Source organism: Pseudophryne corroboree, chromosome 8, assembly GCF_028390025.1.
Source record: "Pseudophryne corroboree isolate aPseCor3 chromosome 8, aPseCor3.hap2, whole genome shotgun sequence".
Classification (NCBI taxonomy): Eukaryota; Metazoa; Chordata; class Amphibia; order Anura; family Myobatrachidae; genus Pseudophryne; species Pseudophryne corroboree.
The window spans coordinates 406,608,785-406,628,335 of record NC_086451.1 but is presented as its reverse complement, the minus strand read 5'-3'; the positions used below and the strand labels follow the sequence as shown (position 1 = coordinate 406,628,335).

At 48.2% G+C, this 19,551-nt stretch overlaps 1 protein-coding gene across 1 annotated transcript in view; it reads right to left on the bottom strand.

Annotated features, from left to right (window-relative positions):
* Nucleotides 1-19,551, bottom strand: part of LOC134949330 (cytochrome P450 2B1-like) — a 73,207-nt gene that overhangs the window by 18,783 nt on the left and 34,873 nt on the right. The window contains exon 6 of the mRNA XM_063937826.1: nucleotides 18,706-18,847. Coding sequence (XP_063793896.1) covers nucleotides 18,706-18,847 — 142 coding nt within the window. The remainder of the gene's footprint in view (nucleotides 1-18,705; nucleotides 18,848-19,551) is intronic.

Here is a 19,551-nt window from a genome sequence, read left to right as displayed (position 1 = left end):
CGAAAAAACACTCCCCAAATAGCACATGACGCAAAGAAGAAAAAAAGAGGCGCAATGAGGTAGCTGTGTGAGTAAGCTAAGCGACCCTAGTGGCCGACACAAACACCTGGCCCATCTAGGAGTGGCACTGCAGTGTCACGCAGGATGGCCCTTCCAAAAAACACTCCCCAAACAGCACATGACGCAAAGAAGAAAAAAAGAGGCGCAATGAGGTAGCTGTGTGAGTAAGCTAAGCGACCCTAGTGGCCGACACAAACACCTGGCCCATCTAGGAGTGGCACTGCAGTGTCACGCAGGATGGCCCTTCCAAAAAACACTCCCCAAACAGCACATGACGCAAAGAAGAAAAAAAGAGGCGCAATGAGGTAGCTGTGTGAGTAAGCTAAGCGACCCTAGTGGCCGACACAAACACCTGGCCCATTTAGGAGTGGCACTGCAGTGTCACGCAGGATGGCCCTTCCAAAAAACACTCCCCAAACAGCACATGACGCAAAGAAGAAAAAAAGAGGCGCAATGAGGTAGCTGTGTGAGTAAACTAAGCGACCCTAGTGGCCGACACAAACACCTGGCCCATCTAGGAGTGGCACTGCAGTGTCACGCAGGATGGCCCTTCCAAAAAACACTCCCCAAATAGCACATGACGCAAAGAAGAAAAAAAGAGGCGCAATGAGGTAGCTGTGTGAGTAAGCTAAGCGACCCTAGTGGCCGACACAAACACCTGGCCCATCTAGGAGTGGCACTGCAGTGTCACGCAGGATGGCCCTTCCAAAAAACACTCCCCAAACAGCACATGACGCAAAGAAGAAAAAAAGAGGCGCAATGAGGTAGCTGTGTGAGTAAGCTAAGCGACCCTAGTGGCCGACACAAACACCTGGCCCATCTAGGAGTGGCACTGCAGTGTCACGCAGGATGGCCCTTCCAAAAAACACTCCCCAAACAGCACATGACGCAAAGAAGAAAAAAAGAGGCGCAATGAGGTAGCTGTGTGAGTAAGCTAAGCGACCCTAGTGGCCGACACAAACACCTGGCCCATCTAGGAGTGGCACTGCAGTGTCACGCAGGATGGCCCTTCCAAAAAACACTCCCCAAACAGCACATGACGCAAAGAAGAAAAAAAGAGGCGCAATGAGGTAGCTGTGTAAGTAAACTAAGCGACCCTAGTGGCCGACACAAACACCTGGCCCATCTAGGAGTGGCACTGCAGTGTCACGCAGGATGGCCCTTCGAAAAAACACTCCCCAAATAGCACATGACGCAAAGAAGAAAAAAAGAGGCGCAATGAGGTAGCTGTGTGAGTAAGCTAAGCGACCCTAGTGGCCGACACAAACACCTGGCCCATCTAGGAGTGGCACTGCAGTGTCACGCAGGATGGCCCTTCCAAAAAACACTCCCCAAACAGCACATGACGCAAAGAAGAAAAAAAGAGGCGCAATGAGGTAGCTGTGTGAGTAAGCTAAGCGACCCTAGTGGCCGACACAAACACCTGGCCCATCTAGGAGTGGCACTGCAGTGTCACGCAGGATGGCCCTTCCAAAAAACACTCCCCAAACAGCACATGACGCAAAGAAGAAAAAAAGAGGCGCAATGAGGTAGCTGTGTGAGTAAGCTAAGCGACCCTAGTGGCCGACACAAACACCTGGCCCATTTAGGAGTGGCACTGCAGTGTCACGCAGGATGGCCCTTCCAAAAAACACTCCCCAAACAGCACATGACGCAAAGAAGAAAAAAAGAGGCGCAATGAGGTAGCTGTGTGAGTAAACTAAGCGACCCTAGTGGCCGACACAAACACCTGGCCCATCTAGGAGTGGCACTGCAGTGTCACGCAGGATGGCCCTTCCAAAAAACACTCCCCAAACAGCACATGACGCAAAGAAGAAAAAAAGAGGCGCAATGAGGTAGCTGTGTGAGTAAGCTAAGCGACCCTAGTGGCCGACACAAACACCTGGCCCATCTAGGAGTGGCACTGCAGTGTCACGCAGGATGGCCCTTCCAAAAAACACTCCCCAAACAGCACATGACGCAAAGAAAAATGAAAGAAAAAAGAGGTGCAAGATGGAATTGTCCTTGGGCCCTCCCACTCACCCTTATGTTGTATAAACAGGACATGCACACTTTAACCAACCCATCATTTCAGTGACAGGGTCTGCCACACGACTGTGACTGAAATGATGGGTTGGTTTGGACCCCCACCGAAAAAGAAGCAATTAATCTCTCCTTGCACAAAACTGGCTCTACAGAGGCAAGATGTCCACCTCATCATCATCCTCCGATATATCACCGTGTACATCCCGCTCCTCACAGATTATCAATTCGTCCCCACTGGAATCCACCATCTCAGCTCCCTGTGTACTTTGTGGAGGCAATTGCTGCTAGTCAATGTCTCCACGGAGGAATTGATTATAATTCATTTTAATGAACATCATCTTCTCCACATTTTCTGGAAGTAACCTCGTACGCCGATTGCTGACAAGGTGAGCGGCGGCACTAAACACTCTTTCGGAGTACACACTTGTGGGAGGGCAACTTAGGTAGAATAAAGCCAGTTTGTGCAAGGGCCTCCAAATTGCCTCTTTTTCCTGCCAGTATAAGTACGGACTGTCTGACGTGCCTACTTGGATGCGGTCACTCATATAATCCTCCACCATTCTTTCAATGGGGAGAGAATCATATGCAGTGACAGTAGACGACATGTCCGTAATCGTTGTCAGGTCCTTCAGTCCGAACCAGATGTCAGCATCAGCAGTCGCTCCAGACTGCCCTGCATCACCGCCAGCGGGTGGGCTCGGAATTCTGAGCCTTTTCCTCGCACCCCCAGTTGCGGGAGAATGTGAAGGAGGAGATGTTGACAGGTCGCGTTCCGCTTGACTTGACAATTTTGTCACCAGCAGGTCTTTGAACCCCAGCAGACTTGTGTGTGCCGGAAAGAGAGATCCAAGGTAGGTTTTAAATCTAGGATCGAGCACGGTGGCCAAAATGTAGTGCTCTGATTTCAACAGATTGACCACCCGTGAATCCTTGTTAAGCGAATTAAGGGCTCCATCCACAAGTCCGACATGCCTAGCGGAATCGCTCCCTTTTAGCTCCTCCTTCAATGCCTCCAGCTTCTTCTGCAAAAGCCTGATGAGGGGAATGACCTGACTCAGGCTGGCAGTGTCTGAACTGACTTCACGTGTGGCAAGTTCAAAAGGTTGCAGAACCTTGCACAACGTTGAAATCATTCTCCACTGCGCTTGAGACAGGTACATTCCACCTCCTATATCGTGCTCAATTGTATAGGCTTGAATGGCCTTTTGCTGCTCCTCCAACCTCTGAAGCATATATAGGGTTGAATTCCACCTCGTTACCACTTCTTGCTTCAGATGATGGCAGGGCAGGTTCAGGCGTTTTTGGTGGTGCTCCAGTCTTCTGTACGTGGTGCCTGTACGCCGAAAGTGTCCCGCAATTCTTCTGGCCACCGACAGCATCTCTTGCACGCCCCTGTCGTTTTTTAAAAAATTCTGCACCACCAAATTCAAGGTATGTGCAAAACATGGGACGTGCTGGAATTTGCCCATATTTAATGCACACACAATATTGCTGGCGTTGTCCGATGCCACAAATCCACAGGAGAGTCCAATTGGGGTAAGCCATTCCGCGATGATCTTCCTCAGTTGCCGTAAGAGGTTTTCAGCTGTGTGCGTATTCTGGAAACCGGTGATACAAAGCGTAGCCTGCCTAGGAAAGAGTTGGCGTTTGCGAGATGCTGCTACTGGTGCCGCCGCTGCTGTTCTTGCGGCGGGAGTCCATACATCTACCCAGTGGGCTGTCACAGTCATATAGTCCTGACCCTGCCCTGCTCCACTTGTCCACATGTCCGTGGTTAAGTGGACATTGGGTACAGCTGCATTTTTTAGGACACTGGTGAGTCTTTTTCTGACGTCCGTGTACATTCTCGGTATCGCCTGCCTAGAGAAGTGGAACCTAGATGGTATTTGGTAACGGGGGCACACTACCTCAAGAAATTGTCTAGTTCCCTGTGAACTAACGGCGGATACCGGACGCACGTCTAACACCAACATAGTTGTCAAGGCCTCAGTTATCCGCTTTGCAACAGGATGACTGCTGTGATATTTCATCTTCCTCGCAAAGGACTGTTGGACAGTCAATTGCTTGGTGGAAGTAGTAAAAGTGGGCTTACGACTTCCCCTCTGGGATGACCATCGACTCCCAGCAGCAACAACAGCAGCGCCAGCAGCAGTAGGCGTTACACGCAAGGATGCATCGGAGGAATCCCAGGCAGGAGAGGACTCGTCAGAATTGCCAGTGACATGGCCTGCAGGACTATTGGCATTCCTGGGGAAGGAGGAAATTGACACTGAGGGAGTTGGTGGGGTGGTTTGCGTGAGCTTGGTTACAAGAGGAAGGGATTTACTGGTCAGTGGACTGCTTCCGCTGTCGCCCAAAGTTTTTGAACTTGTCACTGACTTATTATGAATGCGCTGCAGGTGACGTATAAGGGAGGATGTTCCGAGGTGGTTAACGTCCTTACCCCTACTTATTACAGCTTGACAAAGGCAACACACGGCTTGACAAATGTTGTCCGCATTTCTGTTGAAATACTTCCACACCGAAGAGCTGATTTTTTTGGTATTTTCACCAGGCATGTCAACGGCCATATTCCTCCCACGGACAACAGGTGTCTCCCCGGGGGCCTGACTTAAACAAACCACCTCACCATCAGAATCCTCCTTGTCAATTTCCTCCCCAGCGCCAGCAACACCCATATCCTCCTCATCCTGGTGTACTTCAACACTGACATCTTCAATTTGACTATCAGGAACTGGACTGCGGGTGCTCCTTCCAGCACTTGCAGGGGGCGTGCAAATGGTGGAAGGCGCATGCTCTTCACGTCCAGTGTTGGGAAGGTCAGGCATCGCAACCGACACAATTGGACTCTCCTTGTGGATTTGGGATTTCGAAGAACGCACAGTTCTTTGCGGTGCTTTTGCCAGCTTGAGTCTTTTCATTTTTCTAGCGAGAGGCTGAGTGCTTCCATCCTCATGTGAAGCTGAACCACTAGCCATGAACATAGGCCAGGGCCTCAGCCGTTCCTTGCCACTCCGTGTGGTAAATGGCATATTGGCAAGTTTACGCTTCTCCTCCGACAATTTTATTTTAGATTTTGGAGTCCTTTTTTTACTGATATTTGGTGTTTTGGATTTTACATGCTCTCTACTATGACATTGGTCATCGGCCTTGGCAGATGACGTTGCTGGCATTTCATCGTCTCGGCCATGACTAGTGGCAGCAGCTTCAGCACGAGGTGGAAGTCGATCTTGATCTTTCCCTAATTTTGGAACCTCAACATTTTTGTTCTCCATATTTTAATAGGCACAACTAAAAGGCACCTCAGGTAAACAATGGAGATGGATGGATACTAGTATACTTATGGATGGACGAGCGACTGCCGACACAGAGGTAGCTACAGCCGTGTACTACCGTACTGTGTCTGCTGCTAATATAGACTGGATGATAATGAGATAAAATTAAAATATATATATATATATCACACTAGTACTGTAGCCGGACAGGTATATATTATGTAATGACGGACCTGCTGGACACTGTCTGTCAGACTCAGCACTGCAGACTCCTAAAGTAAGCTACTAGTATCAAGAAGATAGAAAAAAAAAATAAACCACGGGTAGGTGGTATACAATTATGGATGGACGAGCGACTGCCGACACAGAGGTAGCTACAGCCGTGGACTACCGTACTGTGTCTGCTGCTAATATAGACTGGATGATAATGAGATAAAATTAAAATATATATATATATATATATCACACTAGTACTGCAGCCGGACAGGTATATATTATGTAATGACGGACCTGCTGGACACTGTCTGTCAGCACTGCAGACTCCTAAAGTAAGCTACTAGTATCAAGAAGATAGAAAAAAAAAAGAAACACTGGTAGGTGGTATACAATTATGGATGGACGAGCGACTGCCGACACAGAGGTAGCTACAGCCGTGGACTACCGTACTGTGTCTGCTGCTAATATAGACTGGATGATAATGAGATAAAATTAAAATATATATATATATCACACTAGTACTGCAGCCGGACAGGTATATATTATGTAATGACGGACCTGCTGGACACTGTCTGTCAGACTCAGCACTGCAGACTCCTAAAGTAAGCTACTAGTATCAAGAAGATAGAAAAAAAAAATAAACCACGGGTAGGTGGTATACAATTATGGATGGACGAGCGACTGCCGACACAGAGGTAGCTACAGCCGTGGACTACCGTACTGTGTCTGCTGCTAATATAGACTGGATGATAATGAGATAAAATTAAAATATATATATATATATATCACACTAGTACTGCAGCCGGACAGGTATATATTATGTAATGACGGACCTGCTGGACACTGTCTGCAGAATGCGTTTATAAAAACACCACACGACGAGTGTTTAACTTTTTCAGGCAGACAATCACAATATACTGGTGGTCAGCAGACAATCACAATACTGGTGGTCAGTGGTCACTGGTCAGTCACACTGGCAGTGGCACTCTGGCAGCAAAAGTGTGCACTGTACTTAAAATATGTACTCCTGCTATAACTGCTCCCCAGTCTCCCCCACAATTAAGCTGTGTGAGCAGTGAGCACTCAGCACAGTCAGATAATGATATACAGTATATGATGCAGCACACTGGGCTGAGCACAGATATGGTATGTGTGACTGTGTCACACTGTGTATCGTTTTTTTTCAGGCAGAGAACGGATTAATTAAACTGGTGGCACTGGTCACTGGTCACACTATCAGCAGCAAGTAGTACTCCTCCTATATGCTCCCCAAAATTTGTGTCTCTCTCTAGTACTAGTCTCTCTAAACGGAGAGGACGCCAGCCACGTCCTCTCCCTATCAATCTCAATGCACGTGTGAAAATGGCGGCGACGCGCGGCTCCTTATATAGAATCCGAGTCTCGCGATAGAATCCGAGCCTCGCGAGAATCCGACAGCGGGATGATGACGTTCGGGCGCGCTCGGGTTAACCGAGCAAGGCGGGAAGATCCGAGTCGCTCGGCCCCGTGTAAAAAAACCTGAAGTTCGGGCGGGTTCGGATTCCGAGGAACCGAACCCGCTCATCTCTAGTGAAAATAATACCGACCTCCTAAGATAAGTAGAGGTTTATTCCCTTCTTCACGTATCTATATATTTGGGGAGCGCAGTGGATAGGAGATCCAAATCCTTTTTAGTATCTTCTTGGTTGGCTGCCCGAGGTGTCTCGGCATTGCAACTTTGCCGAGCGGCTACTTGGTCGGGTTCAAACACTTTTGCTAAATTCTACAAGTTTGATACCTTGGCTGAGGAGGACCTCATGTTTGCTCAATCGGTACTGCAGAGTCTTCCGCACTCTCCCGCCCAGTCTGGAGCTTTGGTATAATCCCCATGGTCCTTACGAAGTCCCCAGCATCCTCTAGGACGTAAGAGAAAATAAGATTTTAAACCTACCAGTAAATCTTTTTCTCCTAGTCCGTAGAGGATGCTGGGCACCCGTCCCAGTGTGGACTAAATTCTGCAAGGCTTGTATATAGTTATTGCTTACATAAGGGTTATGTTACAGTTGAGATCAGTCTCTGGCTGATGCTGTTTTGTTTCATACTGTTAACTGGTTCGTATATTCCATGTTGTACGGTGTGGATGGTGTGGGCTGGTATGAATCTTGCCCTTAGATTAACAAAAATCCTTTCCTCGTACTGTCCGTCTCCTCTGGGCACAGTTCTCTAACTGAGGTCTGGAGGAGGGGCATAGAGGGAGGAGCCAGTGCACACCCATCTAAAGTCTTTAGAGTGCCCATGTCTCCTGCGGAGCTCGTCTATACCCTATGGTCCTTACGGAGTCCCCAGCATCCTCTACGGACTAGGAGAAAAAGATTTACCGTTAGGTTTCAAATCTTATTATTGCTATTCACTCTCAGGCGTCAAAGGACATGGTGACACCTGCATGTCCTAAAAGGGGCATAGCTTTATTTAAAGGGGGTGTGGCCTTGCAGGGATCCCAATGACATCACTTTGGGGGCAACCCAGCATCCCCGGAGATGCTGGGCTGCCCCCGGAGACTGGTCTGCCTGCACCGTCGACTCCTCTTAAATGACAGGAGCAGGGTGCTGCAGGAGAAAGTCACACTGCAGCACCCGGCTCCTGTCACTGCAGAATAGCCGGAATTTTGGTGTCCCCCACTCCGGGGTGACACCCGGGTGCGGCCCGCACCCCCCTCATGATGCCACTGCATTCACTGTATGGAAGCTTTTTGTAGAGAAGGTGCGGAATTGCAGGCTGGGCCGGATTAAGGGCCACTTGGGCCTGGAGCTGAAAATATTCAAGGGCCTATTGTGGGAAATGGGGAGGTGTGATCAGTGCTGTGTGGATGTGGTAAGAGCCATGTAAGCATGTACACCCCCTACACTATCAGCGCCAATGTCTCCCTATATATGTAAATATATAAATAAAAGATTGCTTGAATTTGTGAGGAAAATAGAAATGCAATCGTAATAGTTATGAATTATGGCTTCCATGTGGCCAGCTGGTGGCTATTAATCATCATGCTACCATGGTGATGGGCCTATTTTTATGTGGAGGCCTGGAGCGGGAGCTCCATCTGCCCCATTGTTAAACTGGCCCTGACTGCAGGTTTGGCATGTTAGGAGGTTTTTGTTTTTAATTGGTTCCTGCGAATGGGTGTGTAGGGGCCCCAGTGCATTGCTTTGCCCAAATCCTACAATGCTGAAAAGATGGCCTTGGACATAGATTATTTCTTTCAAATTAATCCATATTATACCCAATCCAGTATTATTGTCATCAGGGCTGTAACTAGGTGTGTGCCAATGGTGCCTTGCCCACAGCACAAATGCACTTAGGGCGCATCACCTGACAGCACAACGGCATGGCCGCTATCTCTGGTACACTCTCAAAACGGCATAAAGGTGTTCAGGGAACCTTTCTCTCACCTGCCCTCACTTGAGGGTGGTGTGTGGTATGTAAAATAAGATTTTTTATTGTGTATAAATTAGTGATAAGCGGGTTCGGTTCCTCGGAAACTGAACCCCCCCGAACTTCACCCATTTTACACGGGTCCGAGGCATACTCGGATTCTCCCGTATGGCTCGGTTAACCCGAGCGCGCCCGAACGTCATCATCCCGCTGTCGGATTTTCGCGAGATTCAGATTCTATATAAGGAGCCGCGCGTCGCCGCCATTTTCACTCGTGCATTGGAAATGTTAGGGAGAGGATGTGGCTGGCATCCTCTCCGTTTATTAATGTTGATGCAAATATTTGTGCTTATTGCTTAATTGTGGGGACTGGGGAGCAGCTGTATTATATAGGAGGAGTACAGTGCAGAGTTTTGCTGATCAGTGACCACCAGTTTTATCCGTTCTCTGCCTGAAAAACGCTCCATATCTGTGCTCAGTGTGCTGCATATATCTGTGCTCACACTGCTTTATTGTGGGGACTGGGGACCAGCAGTATTATATAGGAGGAGTACAGTGCAGAGTTTTGCTGACCAGTGACCACCAGTATTATACGTTGTCTGCCTGAAAAACGCTCCATATCTGTGCTCAGTGTGCTGCATATATCTGTGCTCACACTGCTTTATTGTGGGAACTGGGGACCAGCAGTATTATATAGGAGGAGTACAGTGCAGAGTTTTGCTGACCAGTGACCACCAGTATTATACGTTGTCTGCCTGAAAAACGCTCCATATCTGTGCTCAGTGAGCTGCATATATCTGTGCTCACACTGCTTTATTGTGGGGACTGGGGACCAGCAGTATTATATAGGAGGAGTACAGTGCAGCGTTTTGCTGACAGTGACCACCAGTATATATAGCAGTACGGTACGGAAGGCTACTGCTCTACCTACCTCTGTGTCGTCAAGTATACTATCCATCTAGATTCTATACCTGTGGTGCATTTTAGTTTTGCAGTTTGCTGACAGTGACCACCAGTATATATAGCAGTACGGTACGGAAGGCCACTGCTTTACCTACCTCTGTGTCGTCAAGTATACTATCCATCTAGATTCTATACCTGTGGTGCATTTTCGTTTTGCAGTTTGCTGACAGTGACCACCAGTATATATAGCAGTACGGTACGGAAGGCCACTGCTCTACCTACCTCTGTGTCATCAAGTATACTATCCATCTAGATTCTATAACTGTGGTGCATTTTAGTTTTGCAGTTTGCTGACATTGACCACCAGTATATATAGCAGCACAGTATGGAAGGCCACTGCTCTACCTACCTCTGTGTCGTCAAGTATACTATCCATCCATACCTGTGGTGCATTTTAGTTGTGCGCAGTATATATAGTAGTAGGCCATTGCTATTGATACTGGCATATAATTCCACACATTAAAAAATGGAGAACAAAAATGTGGAGGTTAAAATAGGGAAAGATCAAGATCTACTTCCACCTCGTGCTGAAGCTGCTGCCACTAGTCATGGCCGAGACGATGAAATGCCATCAACGTCGTCTGCCAAGGCCGATGCCCAATGTCATAGTAGAGAGCATGTAAAATCCAAAAAACAAAAGTTCAGTTAAATGACCCAAAAATCAAAATTAAAAGCGTCTGATGAGAAGCGTAAACTTGCCAATATGCCATTTACGACACGGAGTGGCAAGGAACGGCTGAGGCCTTGGCCTATGCTCATGGCTAGTGGTTCAGATTCACATGAGGATGGAAGCACTCATCCTCTCGCTAGAAAACTGCAGTGCCACTCCTAGATGGGCCAGGTGTTTGTGTCGGCCACTTGGGTCGCTTAGCTTAGTCACACAGCTACCTCATTGCACCTCTTTTTTTCTTTGCATCATGTGCTGTTTGGGGACTATTTTTTAAATCTGCCATCCTGTCTGACACTGCAGTGCCACTCCTAGATGGTCCAGGTGTTTGTGTCGGCCACTTGGGTCGCTTAGCTTAGTCACACAGCGACTTTGGTGCACCTCTTTTTTTCTTTGCATCATGTGCTGTTTGGGGACAATTTTTTTGAAGTGCCATCCTGTCTGACACTGCAGTGCCACTCCTAGATGGGCCAGGTGTTTGTGTCGGCCACTTGTGTCGCTTAGCTTAGTCACACAGCGACCTTGGTGCGCCTCTTTTTTTCTTTGCATCATGTGCTGTTTGGGGTCAATTTTTTTGAAGTGCCATCCTGTCTGACACTGCAGTGCCACTTCTAGATGGGCCAGGTGTTTGTGTCGGCCACTTGTGTCGCTTAGCTTAGTCACACAGCGACCTTGGTGCGCCTCTTTTTTTCTTTGCATCATGTGCTGTTTGGGGACTATTTTTTTTAAGTGCCATCCTGCCTGACACTGCAGTGCCACTCCTAGATGGGCCAGGTGTTTGTGTCGGCCACTTGTGTCGCTTAGCTTAGCCATCCAGCGACCTTGGTGCAAATTTTAGGACTAAAAATAATATTGTGAGGTGTTCAGTGTTCAGAATAGACTAAAAATAAGTGTAAATTATGGTTATTGAGGTTAATAATACTATGGGATCAAAAAGACCCCCAAATTCTATGATTTAAGCTGTTTTTGTAAAAAAAACACCCGAATCCAAAACACACCCGAATCCGACAAAAAATTTTCAGGGAGGTTTTGGCAAAACGCGTCTGAATCCAAAACACGGCCACGGAACCGAATCCAAAACCAAAACACAAAACCAAAAAAATTTCCAGTGAACATCTCTAGTATAAATACAATTTAGTAAGTCCAGTGATTGGTGGGGCAATCTCTCTCTTTCTTGAACTTTGCCTGCCTAATGTGTAAAAAGGGAGACTCTGCTGCCATAATGTGTAAAAGGGGGACTCTGCCAGCAGTAATGTGTAAAAAGGGGTCTCTGCCTGCCGTAACGTGTAAAAGGGGGACTCTACTTGCCGTAATGTGTAAAAGGGTACTCTACCTGCCTAATATGTAAATGGGGACGCTACCTGATGTAATGTGTAAAAGGGGACTCTACCTGCTGTACTGTGTAAAAGGGGACTCTACCTGCTGTACTGTGTAATAGGGGACTCTACCTGGAGTAATGTGTAAAATAAGAATTTACTCACCGGTAATTCTATTTCTCGTAGTCCGTAGTGGATGCTGGGTACTCCGTAAGGACCATGGGGTATAGACGGGCTCTGCAGGAGACTGGGCACTCTTAAAAGAAAGATTAGGTACTATATCTGGTGTGCACTGGCTCCTCCCTCAATGCCCCTCCTCCAGACCTCAGTTAGGGAAACTGTGCCCGGAAGAGCTGACATTACTAGGAAAGGATTTGGAATCCAGGGTAAGACTCATACCAGCCACACCAATCACACCGTACAACTCGTGATAACTATACCCAGTTAACAGTATGAACAATACCTGAGCCTCTCTCAACAGATGGCTCATACAATAACCCTTTAGTTAAGCAATAACTATATACATGTATTGCAGAGAGTCCGCACTTGGGACGGGCTCCCAGCATCCACTACGGACTACGAGAAATAGAATTACCGGTGAGTAAATTCTTATTTTCTCTGACGTCCTAGTGGATGCTGGGTACTCCGTAAGGACCATGGGGATTATACCAAAGCTCCCAAACGGGCGGGAGAGTGCGGATGACTGCAGCACCGAATGAGCAAACTCAAGGTCCTCCTCAGCCAGGGTATCAAACTTGTAGAATTTTGCAAAAGTGTTTGAACCCGACCAAGTAGCAGCTCGGCAAAGTTGTAAAGCCGAGACCCCTCGGGCAGCCGCCCAAGAAGAGCCCACCTTCCTCGTGGAATGGGCTTTTACTGATTTAGGATGCGGCAGTCCAGCCGCAGAATGTGCAAGCTGAATCGTGCTACAGATCCAGCGAGCAATAGTCTGCTTTGAAGCAGGAGCACCCAGCTTGTTGGGTGCATGCAGGATAAATAGCGAGTCAGTTTCCCTGACTCTAGCCGTCCTGGAAACATAAAGTTTCAGGGCCCGGACTACGTCCAGCAACTTGGAATCCTCCAAGTCCCTAGTAGCCGCAGGCACCACAATAGGTTGGTTCAAATGAAACGATGATACCACCTTAGGGAGAAATTGGGGACGAGTCCTCCATTCTGCCCTTTCCATATGGAAGATCAGATATGGGCTTTTACATGACAAAGCCGCCAATTCTGACACACGCCTAGTCCAAGCTAAGGCCAAAAGCATGACCACTTTCCACGTGAGATATTTTAGCTCCACGGTCTTAAGTGGCTCAAACCAGTGGGATTTTAGGAATCCAACACACGTTAAGATCCCAAGGTGCCACTGGAGGCACAAAAGGGGATGAATATGAAGCACCCCTGTAACAACGTCCGAACTTCAGGCAGTGAAGCCAGTTCTTTTTGAGAGAAAAAGGGATAGGGCCGAAATCTTGGCCTTTATGGATCCTAATTTTAGGCCCATAGTCACTCCTGACTGTAGGAAGTGCAGGAATCGACCCCCCCTGGAATTCCTCTGTAGGGCCTTCCCGGCCACATACCAAGCAACCTATTTTCGCCATATACAGTGAAAAAGTCTTGCTGTCACGTCTTTCCTAGCCTTTATCAGCGTAGGAATAACTGCATCCGGAATGCCCTTTTCCGCTAGGATCCGGCGTTCAACCACCATGCTGTCCAACACAGCCGCGGTAAGTCTTGGATCAGACAGGGTCCCTGTTGCAACATGTCCTGACTGAGAGGCAGAGGCCATGGGTACTCTGAGAGCATTTCTTGCAGTTCCGGGTACCGAGCCCTTCTTGGCCAATCCGGAGCAAAGAATATTGTTCACACTCCTCCGTTTATTACAATTCTCAGCCCTTGGGTCTGAGAGGAAGAGGAGGGGATATATAGACCGACTGGAACACCCACGGTGTTACTAGTGCGACCACAGCTATCGCCTGAGAGTCCCTTGACCCAGCGTAAAACCTTTTTTATCTTTTTATTGAGGTGGGACGCCATGTAGTCCACCTAAGGCAGTTTCCATCAATTTGCAAAACTGCGTGAAGACTTCCTGATGAAGTCACCACTTTCCCGGGTGGAGGTCGTGTCCACTCCCGGAATGAACACTGCTGACAGTGCGCTTACTTGATTCTCCGCCCAGCGAAGAATTCTGGTGGCTTCTACCCTCGCCACCCTGCTCCTTGTGCCGCCCTGGCGGTTTACATGAGCCCCTGCAGTCTGACTGGATCAGAACCGGTTGGTCGCGAAGCAGGAACTCCGCTTGACGTAGGGCGTTGTATATGGCCCTTAGTTCCAGGATATTGATGTGAAGGCAAGTCTGTTGGCTTGACCACAAACCTTGGAATTTTCTTCCCTGTGTAACTGCCCCCCACCCTTGGAGGCTTGCATCCGTGGTCACCAGGACCCAGTCCTGAATGCCGAATCTGCGGCCCTCGAGAAGGTGAGCACTCCGCAGCCACCACAGGAGAGACACCCTGGCCCTGGGGGATAGGGTGATTAACCGATGCATCTGAAGATGTGATCCGGACCACTTGTCCAGTAAGTTCCATTGTCCTTGCATGGAACCAGCCGAAGGGGATGGCCTCGTATGATGCCATCATCCTTCCCAGGACTCGAGTGCAGTGATGCATTGACACCTGTTTTGGTTTTCAATAGATTCCTGACCAGTGTCATGAGCTCCTGAGCTCTCTCTATCGGGAGATAAACCCTCTTCTGGTCTGTGTCTAGGATCATGCCTAGGCGAGGCAGATGAGCTGTAGGAACCAACTGCGACTTCGGAAAATATATAGAATCCAGTCGTGTTGCCGTTTCACTTCCAGAGAAGGTGATACGCTGTCCAGCAACTGCTCTCTTGATCTCGCTTTTATGAGGAGATCATCCAAGTATGTGATAATAGTGACACCTTGCTTCCGCAGGAGCACCATCATATCCGCCATTACCTTGGTAAAATTGGTAATGACAATCCCGTACCGCAATTCTGAGGTAAGCCTGATGAGGTGGATAAATGGGGACACGAAGGTATGCATCCCTTATGTCCTGATTCATTTCAGGCTTGCAATGACCGCTCTTAGCGATTCCATCTTGAACCTGAACCTTTTCAGGTATATGTTCAGGGATTTTTATTCAATATGGGTCTAACCGAACCGTCTGGTTTTGGGATTATAACATGGTCGAATAATAACACCCTCTTGTTGAAGGAGGGGACCCTTGACCACCACCTGTTGAAGATACAATTTACGAATTGCAGTTAACACTGGCTCCCTCTCTTGGGGGGAAGCCCGCCGGGTCCTCGGTGAGGGGGCATCTTCTCACAGTCCAGCCTGTATCCCTGCGATACAATTTCTATTGCCCAGGGATCTAACAGGGAGTGAACCCACTTGTGGCTGAACTTACGAAGGCGTGTCCCCACCGGGCCTAGCTCCGCCTGTGGAGCCCCAGCGACATGCGGTGGATTTTTGTAGAGGCCGGGGAGGACTTCTGTTCCTGGGGACTAGCTGTGTTGTACAGCTTCTTTCTTCTGCCCCCGGCTCTGACAAGAAAGGACACACCTCAGACTTTCTTGTTTCTTTATTCGAAAAGCTGCATTTAATAATGTCGTGCTTTCCTAGGCTGTGCAGGAATATAAGGCAAAATATCAGAATTACCTGCTATAGCTGTGGAGACCAGGCCCGAGAACCTTTCTCCACACAATCCTCAGCCTTCCATATGCCTCTTAAGTCGGCATCATCTGTCCAATGTATATTCTACAGGACATGTCAAGCAGAAATCGACATAGCTTTTGTCTCTAGGACCCAGTATACTCATGTCCCTTTGGGCATGCTTTATAATTATATATCTATCACTTAAGACAGCATCTTAAAATATTTATATGCATACTAGGGTCTCAATCTCTGCTGATAAGGTACCTGTCCACGCTGCCACAGCGCTATAAACCCATGCCGACACAATCGCCGGTCTGGGTAGTATACTAGAATGTGCACACTATCTGCAGGATCCCTGAGAATAGCTAGTGCAAACATGACACCCAAGGGGAAGATTCTCAACACATCCTGGCCCCAGGGCCGGATTAAGCCTTGGGGGTGCCCGGGGCACTTAAAACAGGGGGGCCCCGGTGGAAGGTGAGGGATGTATATTAGATTGTGCATACTTCCCAACATGTCCCATTCCAGGGGGGACACAATGCTCTCTACCTGGACTTACCACTTAATATATGAGTGGCGTCACCTGTATTGAACTATTTAATTGATAATAAAGGTGTTTCAACACAGGTGATTGCAATCATAAATTAAGAAGGAAGTCCAGGTAGAGAGCATTTTGTCCCTCCTGGAATGGGTCATGGTGATAGGTATAGATTGTGTATATTAAATTTAAACCAATGGTGTATATTAGTTTTAACTAATAGTGTAATAATGTCTAGGTACTGTTTATAGCTCCGCCTAACTGAAAGACAACTATTTTATAAACTTTTCTTGTAGTGGAACATAGACAACTTAACCTTAAAATAAACACAGAAAAATTATTTATTATGGAAGAATAGCAGCAGCCTTTGTACTACTTACACACTGAGACAGGACTCAGGAGGACTCCCTGTGTGTGTCTCTATCTCTAGATCCAAGTGGTTTAGTAGCATAACAGTTTACACAGGACTCAGACGCCCAGGCGGGGAGGAGGAGAAGCTGGGCTCCCTGTGTCACTTACAGCTCTCTCCACCCTCCTATCTCTCCTCTGGTCAGAAAGCGCCATCGGTAGCTCCTGAAACATGATATTTCTGTGTCTCTGCCTGCACTGCATACTGTCCTGCTCTCATTCTGGCTGCTGATTCTGCTACTGCTTAAGAGGGAAAGCTAGTGATGTTAGTGTGATCTGGCCGGGGGGCCCTCTGACAAAGGGGGGCCCGGGGTACAGTATGCCCTGCATCCCCCCCTTAATCTGGCTATGCCTGGCCCTAGTGGGGAAAGGATACAGCCTGAGAATTCTCTTGTGGGAAGCTGCCGTCTCTTGTCTGGAGATTCTCGCTCTTTTTCCTCCTGAGAGGAGGGAAATTTACCTCAGCATTCTTCCCCTTAACATGTGTACTCTCGTGTCAGGGACAGATGAGTCATCAGTGATATGCAAATCATCTTTTATTCCAATAATCATATATTGAATATCTTTTAGCCCTCTTGGCTGTAACTTTGCATTATCGTAGTCGACAGTGGAGTTAAACTCCGTGTCGATACTTTGTTATTTCGGATAGTGAGCATAGAGAGACTCTGAAGGACTCTGTGACATAGGGACAGACCAGGGTAGATTTCCTTTCTGTTCCCTAACCTTTTGTGCAATAATTTTACCTCAGCACTTACACATATCCAAACAGGTGTCGGCGTTGTTGACGGAGACACCCTCCCACACACTTATCCGCTCTATCACCTCCTTAGAGGAGCCTTTTACCTCAGACATGTCGACACACGCGTACCGACACACCACACACACAGGGGATGCTCTATTTGAAGACAGTTCCCCCACCAGGCCCTTTGGAGAGACAGAGAGAGAGTATGCCAGCACACAGCGCTATATAATACAGGGATGTACACTATACTGAGTGATTTTTCCCCTATAGCAGCTTATATACACAGTTTTGCGCCTAAATTTATGTGCCCCCCCCTCTCTTTTTTACCCTTTGTGTACCAGGATACTGCAGGGGAGAGCCTGGGGAGCTTCCTTCCAGCTGAGCTGTGAAGAGAAAATGGCGCCGGTGTGCTGAGGAAGAAGGCCCGGCCCCCTCAGCGGCGGGCTTCTGTCCTTTTATGCACTTTAATGGCGGGGGTTAATGCACATATACAGTTTATCAAACTGTATTATGTGCTTTTCGCCAAATAAGGTAATCTAATTGCTGCCCAGGGCGCCCCCCCCAGCGCCCTGCACCCATCAGTGACCGGAGTGTGTGGTGTGCTAAGGGAGCAATGGCGCACAGCTGCAGTGCTGTGCGCTACCTTAATGAAGACCGGATTCTTCAGCCGCCGATTTTCAACTTCTCTTCGTTCTTCTGGCTCTGCAAGGGGGACGGCGGCGCGGCTCTGGGACCGGACGACCGAGGACTGGGCCTGTGTTTGATCCCTCTGGAGCTAATGGTGTACAGTAGCCTTAGAAGCCCAAGCTAGCTGCAAGCAGGTAAGTTCGCTTCTCTCCCCTCAGTCCCACGTAGCAGTGAGTCTGTTGCCAGCAGATCTCACTGAAAATAAAAAAAACTAACAAATACTTTCTTTTCTAGGAAGCTCAGGAGAGCCCCTAGGGTGCATCCAGCTCTGGCCGGGCACAGATACTAACTGAGGTCTGGAGGAGGGTAATAGAGGGAGGAGCCAGTGAACACCAGATATAGTACCTAATCTTTCTTTTAAGAGTGCCCAGTCTCCTGCGGAGCCCGTCTATACCCTATGGTCCTTACGGAGTACCCAGCATCCACTAGGACGTCAGAGAAAATGGGGTTCTACCTTGCGTAATGTGTGACAGGATCTCTACCTGGTTTAATGTGTAAAAGGGGTTTTACCTGGTGTAATGTGTGTTAGTGGTGCTACTGAACTACTACTACTGTACAGCGTAATATGAATTGGCACTATTTTGTGGCCACGCCCCTTCCTCATGAAGCCACACCCCTATATTTTTGTCACATGCTGCCCCTGTTTTGTATTTGGAGAGGGGCGCCAATGCTGTTCCTTGCACACAGCACTACAATGTCTAGTTACGGCACTATCATTACCTTGGATATCTGGATATTTAAGTAGAACAAGGCAGCCATATCGGAGAGTGGTGCTGACAGTCTCTGTCCCAGCAGTGAACAAGTTTAATGTAGATGACACAAGATTCTCCATGTGGAACTCTGTGTCTGGATTCTCCTTTTCCTGAATAAAGAAGACACATAATATTAGTCACCAAGCCACTGGTGCTAGTGCTAGTCATAGAATACACCATTAGGAGACATTTACTAAAGCTTCTAAAACAGAGAATTGGTGATGTTGCCCATACCAACCAATCAATCAGATGCTGTCTACCATTTCTCTATTGCCTTTTAGAAAATTATAGACAGCATCTGATTTGTTGCTATGGGCAACACCATCACTTTTCTGTTTTAGAAGCTTTAGTAAATGTACCCCTTAGTGCAGGGGACCCAAAAGACAGATTGGAGGAAGATCGGTGTCCTGATAATCGGAACAACTCCATACACTTCAGTGTGGAATGGGCTGAATGTTACTCAGATGGAACCAGCACTGCAAGTATGGCGGTACGAGGCGGTACGGCGTACCAGTAAGAAATTCTCAGCCGGTACGCCGTACCATCGGGCCATCCACCATACCTGCATCCCGCTGGCTGCTGTGTGAGGGGAGGAGAGCGCAGCGCCTCTCCTGCCCCTCAATTCTCTGTGATGCCGGGTCTCACTCTCCAGTGGCAGCGGTGGGGTGCTAGCCAATCAGAGCTCGCAGGCCAGCAGCCGCGGCTCCTGATTGGCTGTCGGTCTGCGAGCTCTGATTGGCTAATGAGCCGGCGCCTCATTTGAGATACCTGCCGCCGGAGACCTCACTGGACTTCACGTGCATTGAAGGGCAGG